At 37.8% G+C, this 19,686-nt stretch overlaps 1 protein-coding gene across 2 annotated transcripts in view; it reads right to left on the minus strand.

Moving 5' to 3' along the window:
- The window catches only part of DTWD2 (DTW domain containing 2), a 150,623-nt gene that overhangs the window by 89,237 nt on the left and 41,700 nt on the right, over positions 1-19,686 (minus strand). For both annotated transcript variants that reach the window (XM_054489792.2, XM_054489793.2), the window contains exons 2-3: positions 13,908-13,998; positions 8,550-8,644 (exon numbers count right to left, since the gene is read on the minus strand). In XM_054489792.2, the coding sequence (XP_054345767.1) occupies positions 8,550-8,644; positions 13,908-13,998 (186 nt within the window). The remainder of the gene's footprint in view (positions 1-8,549; positions 8,645-13,907; positions 13,999-19,686) is intronic.

Below are 19,686 nucleotides of genomic sequence, written 5' to 3' on the forward strand. Positions count from 1 at the left end.
ACTTACTACAGCTTTTTTCTACCTATTATTTAACCACAAAAAGAAATTAAGTACTAATATATGTTACAACATACATGTTACAACCTTGAAAGCATTATGCTAAGTGAAAGAAGCCAGTCACAAAAGTCCAAATATATTATTTCATTTATATGGAATATCAGATATCAAATATGGATAACAAATAGGAAAATCAATAGAAACAGAGTAGACTAGTGTTTGCTTAGGACTGGGAAGGCGCAGGGAGTTGGAGAGGATGGAGGGCATAGGGATAGTTGGGTGACAGTTAAAGGTAGAGGGTTTCTTTTTGAAGTGATGACATATTTTAAATCGACTGGTGATGGTTGCAAATATCTTTGGATACACTAGAAACCAATTAATTTGTACATTTTAAATTGGTAAGTTAAATGGTATGTGAATTACATCTCAATAAAGCCCTTTCAAAAAAAAAAGGGATAAAGATATATGATAATACTAATCAAAAGATAATTCCAGGCCAGGCAGTGGCTCACCCCTGTAATCCTAGCACTTTGGGAGGCCAAGGCAGGAGCACTGCTTGAGCCCAAGAGTTCAACATTAGCCTAGGCAACACAGTGGACTCCCATCTCTCCAAAAATGTTTAAAAATTAGCTGAGCATGGTGGCATGCAACTATGGTCCCAGCTACTTGGGAGTCGGAGGCAGGAGAATTGCTTGAGCCTGGGAGGTCAAGGCTGCAGTGAGTGAACCATGATTGTGCCACTACACTCAAGCTTGGGCAACAGAACGAGACCTTGTCTAAAAAAAAAAAAAAAAAAAGTAACTGCAGTCTGCAATAGCTATATTAACTACAGACAAAGCAGACATCAGAAGGAAACTTATAAGGATGAAGAGAGGCATTACGTAACAACAAAAGAGTCAATTCTCCAAGAAGACATAACAATCTTTTAACGTGTATGTACTTAAAAATTCACTGTTCACAACATGTAAGGCAAAAACCAATAGAACCGAAAAGAGAAATAGACAAATCCAGTAATACAGTTGGAGACTTCAGTACAACCTTGTCAGTAACTGGTAGATCAAGCAGACAAAAAATCAACAAGGATATTGTTGGCCTGAACAGCATTATCAATCAACTTGATCTAATTGATATTTATAGAATAGTCCACCAACAACAAAATACACATTCTTCTCAAGTTCACATGAAACACTCACCAAAACAGACCACATTCTGGGCCATAAAACACACCCTGACAAATTTAAAATAGAAATCATACAAAGTATGCTCTCAGACTACAGTGGAATTAAATTAGAGCCAGAAAACTTGCTGGAAAACTCTACAACATTGGAGATTAAACAACAAACTTCTAAATAAACCACAGGTCAAGAGATAAGTCCCAAGGGAAATTTTTAAATATTTTGAACTAAACGAAAATGAAAATACAACTTATCAAAATGTGTGGGAAGCAGCAAAAGCACTGCTTAGAGGGATATTCATAGCATTAAAATGCACATTAGGAAAGAGGAAAGACCTTAAAATCAACAGTCTGAGCTTCCTCCTTAAAAACACAACAACAACAAAAACAAAAGCTAGATAGGGCTGTGCATGGCGGCTCATGCCTCTAATCCCAGAGGCAGGAGGGTCGCTTGAGGCCAGGAGCTCAAGACCAGCCTGAGCAATGTAGCAAGACTCTGTCTTGACAAAAAAATTAAAAACAAAAAAAAAGCTAGAGAAAGAAGAGCAATTTAAGCCTAAAGCAAGCACTATAAAAAGAAAAGAAAGAGTAAAACCTAAGATGGAAATCAATGAAGTTCAGAATAGGAAGACAACAGAAAAAAATCAATGAAATCAAAAGCTGATTGTCATAGAAGGAATTGTGTCCTCCCCAAAATTCATATGTTGAAGTCCTAACCCCTAGTAGCTCAGAATATGATGGTATTTAGAGATAGATAAATCACCTTTAAAGAGGTGATTAAGTTAAAATGAAGCCATTAGGGTGGTCCCTATTCTAATCTAACTAGTATGATTATAAGAAGAGGAAATTTGGACACAAAAGAAGAGATGGCAGGGGCACACCTGTTCAGAGGGACAACCATATGAACAGGCAATGAGAGGGCAACCAACTGTAAGCCAAGGAGAGGCCTCAGGAGAAACCAAATCTACTGGCCTCTTGATCTTGGAGTTCTAAGCTCAAGAACTGTGGAAAATAAACTTCTCTTTGGCCACCCAGTATGTGGTATTTTATTATGGCAGTCCTAGCAAACTAATACACTGGTTCCTTGAAAAGATTAATTAAATTGATAAAACTACACCTGAGGTAATTAAAAAAAAAAAGAGCAAAGACACAATTACCGATATCAGAAATAAAAAGGGTGATCATTACTGATTCCAAAGTCATTAAGAAAATAATAAATACTACAAAAAACTCAATGCAAACAAATTTCATAGTTAGGAGGAAATTAACTAATTCCTTGAAAAACAAACTATCAAAACTCACACAAGGAGAAATAGGAAAACTGAAAAGCTCTATGTCTATTAAAGAAATTGAATCAATAATTAATAATCTTCTAAAAAAGAAATCACCAGGCCCAGGTGGTTTCAGCAGTGAATTCTCTCAAACATTTCAGGAAGAAATGGTATCAATTCTCTACAGTCTCTTCCAGATCCTAAAAACAGACAGAACACTGCCTAATTCATTCTATAAGGCCAGCATTACCCTCATATCAAAACCAAATAAAGGCATTACAAGAAAGGAAAACTATAGATCAATATCCCTTATGAACATAAAGGCAAAAATTCTCAACAAAGTATCAGCAAATTAAATCCAATGATGCACAAAAAGTTATCTACCATCACAAATCAGATTTATTATAGGGATGGAAGGTTGGTTTAACATTCAAAATCAATAAATGTAATCACCCACATCAATGGACTAAAGAAGAAACATCAAAGGACTGTATCAATTCACAAAGAAAACGCATTTGACAAAACCCAAAGCCCACTCATGATAAAAACTCTCCACAAACTAGGAATAAGGGAGAATGTCCTCAATTTAGTAAAGAACATTTGAAAAATACCTATAGCTACCATTATATGTAATTGTTCTCTAAGACTGAGAACAAAACAATGATGTCCTCTCACCACTGCTATTCAATCCCTAGCTATTGAAATAAGAAAAGGGAACCAAAGACATACAAACTAGAAAGATGAAACAGAACCATATATACTCCTCATTTGACCTAATCATCTATGTAGAAAAGTCCAGGGAACTGACCAAAATAAATAAATAAATAAAAAAAAATAGCCTCCAAGAACAAGTAAATAAGTACAGCAAGGTCACAAGATGTAAGGTTAATATACAAAAGTCAATTGCTTTCCCACATACCCGCAACGAAAAATTCACATTTGTAATTGTTTTAAATACCATTAAAATAGCCCTCCAAAAATGAAATTCTTAGGTGTGAATCTATTAAAATATGTAAAGTACCTATATGTGAAACACTAAAAAACACTGATAAAAAGCAAAAAGGACCGGGCACAGTGGCTCACATCTGTAATCCCAGCACTTTGGGAGGCCAAAGCAGGTGGATCCCTTGAGCTCAGGAGTTTAAGACTGGCCTGGGCAGCATAGTGAGACCTTGTCTCCATTAAAAAAAAAAAAAAAAAAAAAAAGCAAAGAATATCTAAATAACTGCTTTAGATTTACAGAATTATTGCAACAATAGCACAGAGAATTCCTATATACACTACACCCAGTTCCCCTTATTATCTAAAAGTAAAATACATGAAAACAATAACACAAAAAATAGAAATAGATTGCATGGAGTTATATTTTTATAAGGTTCTTTTGTTATATATTTAATGTATAACATTATTAATCCAAGGTAAACAGTGATAAAGTAAGAATACATAGTATAATCCAAAGACTAACCACAAAAGATATACCTAAAAAGCCAAGAAAGAAATAGAATGGAATGCTAAGAAAAACTTCGTAACCCAGAAGAAAGACATAAAACAGGAACAAAAGATCAAATAACTGACAGGACTAACAGAAGACAAATATCACTATGGTATTCACTGGTAATGTAAAAGAAAACAAGTCAATAACTACATCCAGGAAAATGAAATAAACTCTCCAATTAAACAACAGAGATTGTTAGATTAAATTTAAAAACCAAGACCCATACCATATAAACACTAGAACCCACACATAGTAGACTTTAAGACAAAGAGTATTACCAGAGATAAAGAAAGACATTTGTGATATTGTGAAATATATATTTGGTCTTCTTTCCATTTCCTGGCATACAACTCCTAAAATCCTTAGAATCTCCAAAGTGTTGTTTTTTTGTATGCTAATATTGACTGACAGCTCCAGGGTGGGATTAGTCACTGGAAAGACTAAGGGGAAGGAGAGAGGCTAAAGGTCAAGTTGATCACCAGTGGCCAATGGCTTAATCAATCATGCCTGAATTATGAAGCCTAAGTAAAAACCCAAGCAGACAGGGTTCAGAGAGCTGAACATGTGGCCATTCCCGGAGGGTAGTGCCCCAGGGAAGGCATGGAAACTCTGCACCCCTTTCTCTGTATCCTGCATTACGTATCTCATCTGTACCCTTTGTAATATCCTTTATCATAAACTGGTAAACATTAAGTGTTTCTAATTAACTGAACCCAAACCAAGAGTTGTGGAAGCCCCAACTTGAAGCTGATCAGTCAGAAGTTCCTGAGGCCCGGACTTGCCAATGGTGTCTGAAGGGAGGAAGGGGCAGTCTTGAGAACTGAGCCCTCATCCTGTGGGATGTGACACTATCCCCAGGTAGGCAGGGTCAGAATTGAACTGGAGGACACCCAACTAGTATTATTGCAAAATTGACTGCCTGCTTGCTTGCTTGCTTGCTTGCCTGCTTGCTTGCTTGCTTGTGGGGAGAAATCCTCACATATTTGGGAGTAACAGAAGTCTTCTGTGTTGAAGTTTGTGGTGTCGACACCACAGCAGAGGAAAAACGGTTGAGAGTTTTCCAACAACACATAATAATGATAAAAGGACTAGCGCATCAAGTAAACAGAATAATACGAAATACATATTAACCTACTTAGAGTTTTCAAATAGATAAAACAGGAACCAAAAGAACAAAATGTAAAAATAAACAAATCCCTAATCATAGCTGGAGATTTTAACACAATTTCCTTGGTATTTGAGAGAAAACAAGCTCATGAAATCAGTCAAAATACAGAAGATTTGAATAACACTATCAATCATCTTGACCTAATTGATAATTTGTGTAACACTACATCTGACAACTGAAGAATATAGTCTTTTCTTGTGCATATAGAATATTTACCAAAAAACAGATCACATGCCAGAACACAAAACAAGTATCAATAAAACTTTTAAACCTAAAATCACAGAGTATAAACAAATAAGAGTAGAAATCAAAATAAACATAACCATGATACATCTAAAACTTCCCCAAATATTTGGAAATTAAGCGACACACTCCTGAACAATCCATGTGTGAAACAAGAAATCACAAGAGTAATTTTAAAATATTTTGAACTGAACAAACCAAAATCACAATATAACAGAATTGGTGGGATATATAAAGCAATGGTTAAGAAGAGAAACTTGGCCAGGAATCGTGGCTCTCACCTGTAATCCCAGCACTTTGGGAGGCCAAAAGGGGTAAGATACTTTGAGGCCAGGAGTTCAAGACCAGCCTGGGCAACGTAGCGAGACCCTGTCTCTACAAAAGAAAACTTTTAATTGAGCCCAAGAGTTCAAGGCTACAGTGAGCTATGAGTGTGCCACTGTACTTCAAGCCTGGAAAACAAGACCCTGTCTCAAAAAAAAAAAAAAAGGAAAAATTTATAGATTTACAGCTGAAATGTTTATATGCATGGGCCAGGCACAGCAGCTCACATCTGTAATCCTAGCACTTTGGAAGGCCAAGATGAGAGGATCACTTGAGGCCAGGAGTTTGAGACCAGCCTAGTCAACATAGCAAGACCCCACCTCAATTTATTTTTTAAAAAAATTTATGCTTATATGAATGAACAAAAAGGTTTAAAATCTGTTATCTAATCTTCTACTAAAAAGAAAAAAGAGAAATTAAATCCAAAGCAAGAAAAAAGTTGACAATAAAGAGTAGAAATCAATTAGAAAACCAAACAGAGAAAAACACAGAGCCAAATCTTGGTTCTTTAAAGAGATCGACCGAAACAGACTAAGAAAAAAGAAAAGACACAAATTACCTAAATCAGGAATTAAAAGAGGTTACCACTACAAATTCTACAGACATGAAAATAACAATAAATAAATGCTACAAGCAACTTTATGACAATAAATTCAACAATTTAGATAACTTGTACCATTTCTTTGAAAGGTACAAAATATAAAAACTGACACAAAACTAAATAGAAAATATGAAATGCCTTATGTTTCATAAATGAATTATATTTGTAAGAAAAAAACCTTCCCACAAATTATAATATGACCAGGTGGGCTTTATCTTAGAAATAGAAGGGTTTTAACATGCAGAAATCAGTCAATATAACACACTATATTAACAGAATTAAGGAGAGAATCTACACGATCATTTCAATAGATGCATTTCACAAAACTCAACAAACACCCATTCATAATTAAAACTCTCATCACTTTAGAAACTGATAAATGACATTGTATAACATGGTTATTACAGTTAATGTATTGTATACTTGAAAACAGCCATGAAGGCAGGTCTTAAATGTTATCACTGCAAAAAAAAAAAAAAGTAAAACTATTGTTATAAATCTGTTTAATACAGTTGTTGTCTTGGCATCCATTTTAGGCCTCACATAAGTTAACTGTAATCCAGCCAACCCTATCACCTTTGGCCTACTTAAAACTTTCCCTCCTTGTGTGGTGTTTGCCATATAGCCTATTTGTTCCTCACTAATCCAAAACCCAACACATCCCATAGCTGCTGACCACAATAAAACCTAAAGGTCAATACCAGAGTCATATGAATAAGCTCCCCCTTCACATTGTTCTCTTTAAACTAGCCAGTCTACAACCCACAGGGAAATCCCAAGGGATAATCCCCACAGACCTTAATAAAGGCATAATCCCACAGGTCTCCCCTTCCCACCCACCCAGCGGTTGAATCCCCTGCTGTTTCCAGACTTCCCTTTGGCCTCACATTGGCATCCTAACCTCTCTGGTATCTGTGTGTAATAAACTTCTTTCCTTTCATGCATTTTGGCTTCACTTCCTCATTATGTCTCTCCTGACACAGCCATACTATAGTATTCTCAATATTATTGAACGTTTTGAACAAATGTTAACTATGTGAGGTGATAAATCTGTTAATTAGCTTGATTGTGCTAATCATTTCACAATGTATACATACATCAAAACATCACACTGTACATGATAAATATAACTTTTATCTATCAATTACACCTCAATAACGCTTGGGGGGGAGAAACATACAGCCAATATCATAGTTAATAACATCCACAGAGTTTGGGACCAAGGTAAAGATGTTGGCTTTCACCACTTCTAATAAACATTATACTAAAGGTATCAGTTATTGCAGTGTGGCAAGGAAAAAAAAAAGGATAAGTATCAGAAAGGAAGAAATATAAATGATCTCATTTGCAGATGACAATGCTGCTTACATAGAAAGTTTCAGGGAATCTACGAAACAATTTCTACAACTAACAAATGAATTTAGAAAGTTACTGGATATGGGGTTAATATATAAAAACCAATTGTTTTCTTATGTACCAGAGGCAAAAATTTACAAAAGACACCAAAAGCAGTATGTCTCTTAATCATTCCCCCATGATTTCATCATATACTCTAACAAAAGCCTAAATTAATCATTCAATTACCACATTTATATTAATAGTTCTAATCTGCTTTAATTTAAAATTCATCAGCAAATAATAATTTACTGGCCAGGCCCAGTGGCTCATGCCTGTAGTCCCAGCTGCTCAGGAAGCTGAGGTGGGAGAATCACTTGAGCCCAGGAGGTGGAAGTTGCAGTGAGCCAAAATTGCACCACTGCACTCCAGACTGGGTAACAAAGTGAGATCCTGCCTCAAAAAATAATAATAATAATAATAATTTACTGAGTAAGCATTATACTAGGCACCATAGGGGAAAAAAAACTGAACTAAATCTAATACAAGAACACTACCAAAAAAAAAAAAAAAAGTTGTGGAAGATACTTAACAAAAAAAAAAAGAACCCTACCATCTACCAACTGGAAGGCACTTTTAACAAAAATGATATATAAACACTAAGCATATTTGCCTTTTAAGTTAAACATACATTACTATGAAATTCAGATAATGCTATCATTCCTTTGCTTATACATTGTTTATTTTTTTATTTCTGATTTTGTTTTGTTTTGTTTTGTCTTGTATTATTTTGTGTAGTCAGGGGTTAGCAGAACCTAAATTTTTTGACTAATTTCCACTCTTTAGACCATGAACAAGCTGAAAGAAATAAGCTGAAAGAAACCATTTTTTAAGATCTGTGTAGAAAAGACTTATTTACATTGCCCTAACAGTTAATTTACCTTTCTTCACTGAAGCGACGACCGATCTTTACTTTACACTTGTCCTGGGGGAGGCATGCTGCTAGTAGAGGAACTGTACGCAACACTTTGTTTTCCTTTAATTAAAAAATGAATTGAAACATAGATTTTTACTTAGATATACACACTTTTAAATATTTTATAATGAACATCTGATTCATAACTTTATGTATAACTTTCACAAGTCTTTTACTAAAGACCACAGTTTAATAAAAAGAGGTAAAATTTCTCTGATTTATCAGTATTAACCATAACACAAGCATACATTTTTATTCTATTTGGGTATGTTTACAGGTTTACTGATCAAAGAAGATTACACTAATATATATAATGATTAAGATTATTAAAATGTAAATTTGTGTTTAAATTGAATCATTTATTCTGACAAGTTTTTCTTTTCACAAGTAATTACATTTTGCACTATGTCAGCTTGAAGATAATTGCCTAGATCTTTATGCCCAAAAAGCAAGGAAGTGCTCAGAAAACAAAACAATGGCTTCTTCCCAGCATAGCCTCTTAAGTTAAAAAATTTTTTTAAAAAAGAAAACAGAACAATGGGGTACGTCAAAGGGACACAGAAGCCAATCTTAAAGAGCTCCCAATGGCTAAAATTGAACAATCTGAGCAACAAAATAAATAACACAGTACTGGCTTATAACCCAAAGTACAAATTAGAGTCCAGAATGATATAAATAAATGACTTAATAAATAAATGGGGGAGAAGAAACAAATCTTCCTTACAAAAGAATTCCAAATAATAAATGTAAATACTCCCCCCTCCTGAAGGTGGAACTTAATCTCTTCCTCCCACTTGAGTGTGGGCTGGATTTATGGCCTTGCTTCCAAAGAATATAGAGTATGGAAACAGAACAAAAATAATAACTTTAGAGTGGAGAAATCTGGTGGCCATTTCTGAAAATGCCATTAAGTTGACTGTCGTCAGTGGTTTCTTCAATGTCCTAGCTTCCAACACTGGAAACCATCTTTCTTGTTGCCACGAGAATTCTACCTTGAATCCCATAGAGCCAAGTGATTAGTTACTCTGCCTTAGGTGGTTTTCGGACATTTTCCAATGTTTAATACAATGTTCTTCTCTCTTTACCATCACCATGAGACTGTGACACAGACTTAATCAGTTTCTAAACTTTTATCAAAGTAACACATGTATATATGTCAAATTAAATAGTGCCAAAAGATTTAAAATGCCACAGTTGTTCCCAGATGTACTCCCCAGTACCACGTCCTGGAGGCAATCACTTTAACTCTTTTGGCTATTTCTTCTGGTAGTTATCTCCATATAACCATACAATATATGTTGTTTTTCTATTTCTTGATTTATCAATTTTAGATATCACCCAAAAACTACCAATTATCATCATCATAACAGCTAATATTAAGGCACACAATTCTAAGTACAATACACAAAGAGAGAGAAATGTATCTTTTTTCATATCCATTTTACTAATGAGGAAACTGAAACACAGAGATGTTAATTAACTTGCCCAAAGTTCCAGAGTTTATAGAACTATTAAGAATTTGAACTCAGGCAGTCTAGCTCCACAGCCCTTAAGTACTGCCTCTCATAACAAATGAGGATTTAGCTTTCTAACACCACTCCTTCCTCTCACATCTAATATTATTAGTTAAGTCAATAAACAGTGTTTGCATCTTCACGACTAAATATACATTGTTCACAAAGGCCAAGTCGTTTAACATAAGATTATTTTCTTGTAAAGCTTTTTGTTATTTTTGAGATAGCTTTTCTATTTTTATCCTTAAGTAATTTTACATATATGTATACTTACTCTTTGAAATGCTCCATCGTATCACCTACATATCATCTACTCCACCAAGTCTTCTTTTCCCAAAGCCCCCTCCTAGAGCCTATCTAAATGGTTTTTAATAACTTTTTTATGGGAGAATCAAAAAACTAGCAAATCCTTTTTTCTTTTATTATATATATACATTTTTTTTATTATACTTTAAGTTCTAGGATACATGTGCACAATGTGCAGATTTGTTATATATGTATACATGTGCCACGTTGGTGTGCTGCACCCATTAACTCGTCATTTACATTAGATATATCTCCTAATGCTATCCCTCCCCACACCCCCCACCCTACAACAGGCCCCGGTGTGTGATGTTCCCCTTCCTGTGTCCAAGTGTTCTCATTGTTCAATTCCCATCTATGAGTGAGAACATGCAGTGTTTGGTTTTTTTGTCCTTACGATAGTTTGCTGAGAATGATGGTTTCCAGCTTCATCCATGTCCCTACAAAGGACATGAACTCATCCTTTTTTATGGCTGCATAGTATTCCATGGTGTATGTGTGCCACATTTACTTAATTCAGTCTATCATTGTTGGACATTTGGGTTGGTTCCAAGTCTTTGCTATTGTGAGTAGTGCTGCAATAAACATACGTGTGCATATGTCTTTATAGCAGCATGATTTATAATCCTTTGGGTATATACCCAGTAATGGGATGGCTGGGTCAAATGGTATTTCTAGTTCTAGATCCCTGAGGAATCGTCACACTGACTTCCACGATGGTTGAACTAGTTTAGAGTCCCACCAACAGTGTAAAAGTGTTCCTATTTCTCCACATCCTCTCCAGCACCAGTTGTTTCCTGACTTTTTAATGACTGCCATTGTAATTGGTGTGAGATGGTATCTCATTGTGGTTTTGATTTGCATTTCTCTGATGGCCAGTGATGATGAGCATTTTTCATGTCTCTGTTGGCTGCATAAATGTCTTCTTTTGAGAAGTGTCTGTTCATATCCTTTGCCCACTTGTTGATGGGGTTGTTTGATTTTTTTCTTGTAAATTTGTTTAAGTTCTTTGTAGATTCTGGATATTAGCCCTTTGTCAGATGAGTAGATTGCAAAAATTTTCTCCCATTCTGTAGGCTAGAAAATCCTTTTATTGGAAAAGGTGTGCTGAAGGTAAGCACAGGCAGCCCAGTATTAATAAAGTTAGATGAAAACTGGAAAATTCCTTTGCTGAGAATGGCTGGGCACAGTGGTTCACGCCTATAGTCCCAGCTCTTAGGGAGGCAGAGGCTGGAGGATAACCTGAGCCATGGGTTTGAGACCTGCCTGGGAAATAGAGCGAGACCCCATTCTTAAAAACAGAAAATAATAATAATAGAAAATTCCTTTGCTGAGAAGGAAAAACTGTATGGATGCATTTGTACATGCATAAAATACATCTGTAGCACACACAATGATGAATGAATCATCTAAACCATGGATTAATAATGGTCAAAAATAAATTAAAAATAAGATATTTGAAAACATTAAAAAAAAAAGGCCAAGCATGATGGCTCATGCCCGCAATCCTAGCACTGTGGGAGGCTGAGGCAGGAGGATCACTCAAGGCCAGGAATTCAAGACCAGCCTGTGCAACATAGTGAGACCCCATCTTTACAAAAAATAGAAAGAAAACAGTAATACTGCCACAAATCAATGAAAATACCCACATTAAAAAAACTATCTTATATCTGGAACCACACAATAATGAAAAGGCACCATACTGTGTATACTGCAAAATGAATGCAGTATTTGCCATCAAATGTCAAGTGGTTTGGGATTTTGTTTTTTCTTTTTTAAGACAGGGTCTTGCTGTATAGCCCAGGCTGGAGTGCAATGTCACAATCATAGCTCATTGCAGCCTAAAACTCCTGGACAGAAGGGATCCTCCCACCTCAGCCTCCCAAGTGGCTAGGCCTATAGGCATGCGCCACCACACTTGGCTAATTTTTTTATTTGTTTATAGAGATGGGGTCTCGCTATGTTGCCCAGGCTGGTCTCAAACTTGTGGGCTCAAGTTATCCTCCTTCTTCAGCCTCCCAAAGTGCTGGAATTATAGGCATAAGCTACCACTCCCAGCCTCAAAAGTCAGGTTTTAACCAAAATTGCTGTGGCCGGCAAACTATCATTTTACATAAATTTGAGCTGTATAATGTTTTAAGTTTAACTGAAGTAAAATAGTGCTAGTGACCAAATTGTCATAATCCTGACAAAAGCATGATGCTGCTAAGACTGAGAAAAAGGTTAGGCCGGGTGCGGTGGCTCACGCCTGTAATCCCAGCACTTTGGGAGGCTGAGGCAGGTGGATCATGAGGTAAGGAGATTGAGACCATCCTGGCTAACACGGTGAAACCCCGTCTCTACTAAAAATACAAAAAATTAGCCAGGCATTGTGGTGGGCGCCTGTAGTCCCAGGTACTCGGGAGGCCGAGGCAGAAGAGTGGCGTGAACCTGGAAGGTGGAGCTTGCAGTGAGCTGAGATCACGCCACCGCACTCTAGCCTGGGCAACACAGCAAGATTCCGTCTCAAAAAAAAAAAGGCTGAGAAAAAGGTTGTCCACCAAATGGAGTAGTTAACAATTTGCAATAAAAGAAAAAATGTTTCAAGGCTGAGGCATGAGAATTGTTTGTACCTGGGAGGCAGAGATTGCAGTGAGCTGAGATTGTACCACTGTACTCCAGCCTAGGTGACAGAGGGAGACTCTGTCTCAAAAAATAAATAAATAAATAAGTGTTTCATCATTTGAAAGACAGAAAAGATTAATTTCTTTTATACCTCTGTTAAAGTCTTCAAGTGATCCAGACTTGAGAAATTTAAAAAGTAATTATTCCTTCTTAGAAAGCTTGACTGCGTCTATGATGTCCTCAGTTCCTAAATACTGAAAGAGTTTTAACTGCAGTTTACAGTAAATACATTTCATAGTATGCATTGAGTAGTTTTGTATTAATTATAACTTCCTCCCCTCTTCATTATGCAGCTAATCAAGAGTTACAAACACATATACACACTGGCACATATGTATTTTACCTGTACAAGAAAGTATTAATTTTAAAATCTTTACATATAACATGCATTATAAAATATACATGTTTCTTCTATTCATCTAAAATAAACCAAAAATTTATTTATACATTCACTTTGTAAGAGTAAAATGCCCAAGTTACTTCTACTGGAGCAAGAAAAGACATCAAGGAACATAAGCTATGACCAAAATTTAAAAAGCAATGATTTTCTTAGCTCTTTATTCACAAAATCTCGTTTTTTCTTCATACAAAATTGTTGGAGTTTTAAATTTCTATACTATTCAATAACATAGATTTTGTGAAATGTTATCTTTCTCTAGAGCATATGACTCTATACTATCAGATGAAATTAAAAAGAAACTATTTTTTCCAAAAGAGAAAGCATTTATCATCAACTTCTTTTCAGAAATGCTAAAGAGCTGGTAAGGATAAGTAGTTTATCTTCGTGTTTCCTCTTGCAGACTCATATTCTATTTGAAATCCTGTATTTTACAAAATCTTACCTCTGCCGGATGCTGAATTATGTACAAGTGGGTAGAGATATGCAGAGGGTGCGCTGGGAGAAATGGACACAAACACACTTTCTGAGGCCGGCTAAAGGGTAAAAAGAAAAATAAAACTGGTAAATTTTAAAAATACAGTGATATAATAATTTTTTTAAATGATCTGAATCCCACTCCATTTATACAAAGAGGTTTGCTAAAGCTGCATTCTTCTCAAAATGAAATACCAAGAATGAGTTTAATCAATCAGACTTTAGACATGAGAATTTGGAGAAATTCAAGTAAACTCTTTACCACTTACATAGATTAAGTACCTCAAAACAAAAATCTTATCTTAGTTATATTTAGAGAAAGAATACCTATAAGTTATCTGGTCCCTTTATTCAAAAAATGACACTTCTGATTTGCATTCCAAATCAAGAAGAGATCTCACATCAAAGAGAAACCTGGCAACTCTTCTATATCACTTTGAGTAAACAATAAGATGATAAAATATTAGAATATAATTACCAACTAGAGAAAAATACTAATCAAACTTAGCCATCAATCAATACACAGAGCTTACCAATTGTGAGAAGAAACTCAGATAGACGCCACCAAATTATATTTGCCTAGAATTATACTAGAAGAGTATTTGCCTTTTCCATTTAACTTACCTTTTCTTACTGTTTGTCATTTTTATTTTACTTACATTTTAGTGCTTTACTACTGTTTAGGTAACTCTTACACACAATATAAAGTTCAAACAGAATTAAACGGTATACCTCCTATCTCTGTCCTCCAGCCTACAGTATTCTCTTCCTTTAGGGGCAACCAATGACCGGTTTTTTATGTCCTTCCAAAGGTATTGCATGAATAAACATTTATATTTTACCATTAAATACTATATTTGGTATGTGTATTTATAATATGAAATTCATGACTGGGCACAGTGGCTCATGCCTGTAATCCCAGCACTTTAGGAGGCTGAGGTGGGCAGATCACCTGAGGTCAAGAGTTCAAAACCAGCCTGGCCAATGTGGTGAAACCCCAACTCTAATAAAAATGCAAAAATTAGCTGGGTGTGGTGGTGGGTGCCTGTAATGCCAGCTACTCAGGAGGTTGAAGTAGGAGAGTTGCTTGAACCCAGGAGATGGAGGTTGCAGTGAGCCAGGATTGTGCCACTGCACTCCAGCCTGGGCGACAGAGCGAGACTCCGTCTCAAAAAATAAAAAAAAAAAAGAAAGAAAGAAATTCATTAAGCGGCCAGGTCCCAGATATGGGAGTTTTTCACAAACTATCACAGGCAGATGTTATATGCCATTACAATAGTATACAAATAAATGTTATATTAAAGGGAATTTCCAATACCATACATACAAGCTGATCACTGTTAACTCTTTCCTCAATTTTACTTATTGTGGAATTTTAGACTGAGGTTAAGAAATGCTTATTAATAAACCATACAGTTTATGGCTCAAACATCTGTTAAACACACCCTCTCATTCTGCAAGAAACTGCCAAATCTATGCTCTGGATGAAGAAATTATCTAGATATCTTAGGCAGAAGTAAAATCATATTATACACGACTCTACCTCCTCTTTCCAACCCCACTGAACCTGGAATGGAAGTTTAACCCAAGGAAAATCAATACACCTGATTTCCAGTGACTTCTGAGATGATTTGCTATGATTGTTCTGCCCCACACTGGATTTCCTCTCAGGAATATGAGGAGATTTTTGAGATGGAAAGTCTTTCTGTGGTCACAAGAGTAAACACAAAAGAGGGACAGACACCAATTGATGGAACAGGGTGCAATGACAAACAGATCGAGGACTGCTATAAGAAAGGATTCCTCACGCAGTAGAAAGAGGAACAGGATGAGGTACATTCAAATTCTAAAAAACAAGATTCTGATTTTTTATATTAAGTTAATCAAAACCAAAAACTAAAATGATTCAAAGAATAAATACATCATAGAACAGAAGAACCAAGTAAAAACTGATGTTTCTCCCACATAACCAGGCAAATTTAAATACAGTTTGACTTTGAATTTTTTTTAATAAATCTATTCAAATTTTGACTAAAGAAAAGCTGTAAGTCCACAAACATTAGCTTTAATCTTTAAAAACAAACAAAAAAAAACAGAATCTCACCCTGTCACCCAGGCTGGAGTGCAGTGGCACAACCTCAGCTCATTGCAACCTCTGCCTCCTGGATTCAAGCGATTCTCGTGTCTCAGCCTCCTGAATAGCTGGGATTACAGGCACACATTACCATGTCCAGCTAATTTTTTATATTTTTAGTAGAGAGAGGTTTTCACCACTTTGGCCAAGCTGGTCTCAAACTCCCGACCTCAAGTGATCCGCCCACCTCAGCCTCTCAAAGTACTGGTGAAAAAGAAAATTTTCCTTGACCCCTTCCTGGGCGTCATGACAGGAGTGCCTCACTTACTCAGCCCACAGCTCTCAACGCCTGGTGGGACGGGGAGCAGCAGGTGAGCAGGTGCAGGAGCCAGAGCTAGCACTTTTGGGTGCCGGCAAGCACAAAACTCCATGGGCTCCCCCCCCCAACCCCCGGCAGTGTCTAGGTGAGTACTCGTGACCCCTGAAGCCCCAGAGGGCGTGTGATACAGTGCTCTTTTAGCTTTGCAGGCCACACCTGTGGCACCCAAGCTCTTGTTCGGCGTCCAGTAAAAATCAGGTCACAGGAATGAACTGAAGGGTAGTAAATATGGAGGATTTTATTGCTGATGAAAGTGGCTCTAAGCAGGAAGGAGAGCCGGAAGAGGGATGGAGCAGGAAGGTGATCTTCCCCTGGATTCCGACTGTCCCCGGCTGGACTCTCCAGAGCAACAGCATCAAGCCATCCCTCTGATGTTAAGCTGCTTTTCCCCAACGTCAAACTGCAGTCCCTACCATACAGCTGCCTTTCCTCCTCTCCCCTTCTCTTCTCTCTGTCAGCTGAGTCAGGGGTTTTTATGGGTACAGGATGGGGGTGGAACGGGCCATGTGTGGTTTTGGAAAAGACAACATTCGAGCGGGAAAACAGGAATGCATGTTCTCACTTTGGGGCATAGCTCCAGGCTTGAGGGTGTGGCTTTGCCAGGGACCTTGCCCTTTTCTGCCTAGAATTTCTCTGCCTCCTGTTCCTATCACTGGGATTACAGGCGTGAGCCACCATACTCAACCAATTTTAACCTTTTACAGGCAAAAGTCCTAACTTTTGTCTGTAAAAGTTAGTTAAAAAGGGCAGTTCAAATAAGTTGATTTTGTGATACTATTGAGGAACTTCAGTTATACTATGGTTTTGTACAGTTCTAAAAATCCCCAAAAGGAACTGAAGTTAGACTCACTTTAATCACAAATGTTGCATAACACATTTGATGAATGATAATATATATTATAAAAACATATTGTAATAGGTAGTTCATCTACTAAAGGTTAGAAATCAACCTTTTAGGTAAAATATTACTGGGGCAACACAGAGTGTTGACAGATGTGGAAGATACTATAGCATAGCCTGCCTTAGCTGGTGAGTGGCAATTAGGCCTGGTGGAACTGCCATTAATAAACCAACTGTGGGCCAGGCACGGTGGCTCACGCCTGTAATCTCAGCACTTTGGGAGGCCAAGGCGGGCGGACCACAAGGTCAGGAGATAGAGACCTTTCTGGCTAACACGGTGAAACCCCATCTCTACTAAAAATACAGAAAAAAAAATTAGCCGGGCGTGGTGGCAGGTGCCTGTAGTCCCAGCTACTCAGGAGGCTGAGGCCAGGGAATGGTGTGAACCCGGGAGGCAGAGCTTCCAGTGAGCCGAGATCATGCCACTGCACTCCAGCCTGGGCAACAAAGCAAGACTCCGTCTCAAAAAAACAAAAACAAAAACAAAGTGTGATCAGGGTGAGGAACAGGAAAAAAGGAAATATGGGGAAATGGAGTGAATGCCAGGTGGATCAGAGAGACACGGTCATGGGGGTCAGGTGTGGTATCAGGAATAATGTGGGGGCCAGCCTAAAACAGTAAGGTCAAGTTGTTTGGACAGAAAGGCTACAGGGCATGGTCTGTAAGAATTCTGACCGCACAGCCCCGCACTTCGGCTGTGTGTAATGGAAAGGGTTGGGATTAGTTAGGGAGAGCTAGTGTGGGAGCAGCTTCTAGGGCTGTTTTTAAGGAAAGGAAAGAGGAGTGGGGAAAGGATTTAAGATCTATGAGGTCAGCTAGGTTTCCTTTTGTGAGTTTATATAATGGTTTAGTCAGGATGGCAAAACCAGGTATCCAAAGGTTAAAGTACCTAACCATGCTAGGAAGGAAAGGAGTTGTTGCTTTGTAGAAGGGGTTGTTGGGGTTTGGGAGATTAGCCAGGCGCGATCAGCAGGAAGAGAAGATGTGTTTTTATTAAGAATTATGCCAAGATAGGTAACGGATGAGGAAGAAATTTGGGCTTTGAAGGAGGATACGCGATATTCTTTTGAAAACAGATGTTGGAGGAGCAGAAGGGTGTCCTTTTGGGAAGATTTGTAGGAGGGGCTATAAAGTAGAAGGTTGTTAAAATATTGAATAAAGTGAGAACTAGATGGACGGAAAGAAAGTAAATCATGAGAAACGGCTTGACTGAAGTAATGGGGGCTGTTCCTGAAGCCTTGTGGCAGTACAGCCTAGGTAAGTTGCTGAGACTGATGGGTGTCAGGGTCAGTCCAAGTGAAAGCAAAGAGAAGCTGGGATGGAGGGTGCAAAGGAATAGTAAAGGAAGCATGCTTGAGATCCAGAACAGAAAAATGGGTTGTGGAGGGAGGTATTGAGGACAAGAGTGTACGGGCTGGGCACTACAGGGTGGACAGGCAAAACAATTTGGTTGATAAGGCATAGATTCCGAACTAACCTGCAAGACTTGTCTGGTTTTTGGACGGGTAAAATGGGAGAATTGTAAGGAGAGTTTATACGCTTTAGAAGCCCACGCTGTAGCAAGTGAGTGATAACAGGCTTTAACCTTTTAAAGTATGCTGTGGGATGGGATATTGGCATTGAGTGGGGTAAGGGTGATTAGGTTTTAATGGGATGGTAAGGGGTGCACGATCATTCACCAAGGTAGGAATAGAGGTGTCTCATACTTGTGGATTAAGGTGGGGAGACACAAGGGGAGGATGTGAAGGAGGCTTTGAACTGGGGAAAAGGGCGGCAATGAGGTGTGGCTGTAGCCTAGGAACAGTCACGGAAGCAGATAGGTTAGTTAAAATGCCTAGACCTAATAAGGGAACTGGGCAGGTGGGGATAACTAAAAAGGACTGCACAACACAATATTGTCTAAGCGGCCGGGTAATCCCAGCACTTTGGGAGGCCGAGGCGGGTAGATCACGAAGTCAGGAGATCGAGACCATCCTGGCTAACATGGTGAAACCCCGTCTCTATTAAAAATACAAAAAATTAGCCGGGCATGGTGGCGGATGCCTGTCATCCCAGCTATTCAGGAGGTTGAGGTGGGAGAAAGGCGTGAACCCAGGAGACGGAGCTTGTATTGAACCGAGTTCATGCCACTGCACTCCAGCCTGGGTGACAGAGTGAGACTCCGTCTCCAAAAAAAAAAAAAAAAGAATATTGTCTAAGTTGGCACCAAAGTTGGGGAGTTTTAAGAGGTTTAGAAGCCTGGCCGTCAATACCTACAACAGTTATGGAAGCAAGGGAAACACGCCCTTGAAAAGAAGGTAATGTGGAGTGGGTAGCCTCTGTATTGATTAAGAAGGGGACGGCCTTACCCTCCACTGTAAGAGTTACCTCAAGCGCCTGTGATGGTCCAGGAGG

Source organism: Pongo pygmaeus, chromosome 4, assembly GCF_028885625.2.
Source record: "Pongo pygmaeus isolate AG05252 chromosome 4, NHGRI_mPonPyg2-v2.0_pri, whole genome shotgun sequence".
NCBI classification, from domain to species: Eukaryota; Metazoa; Chordata; class Mammalia; order Primates; family Hominidae; genus Pongo; species Pongo pygmaeus.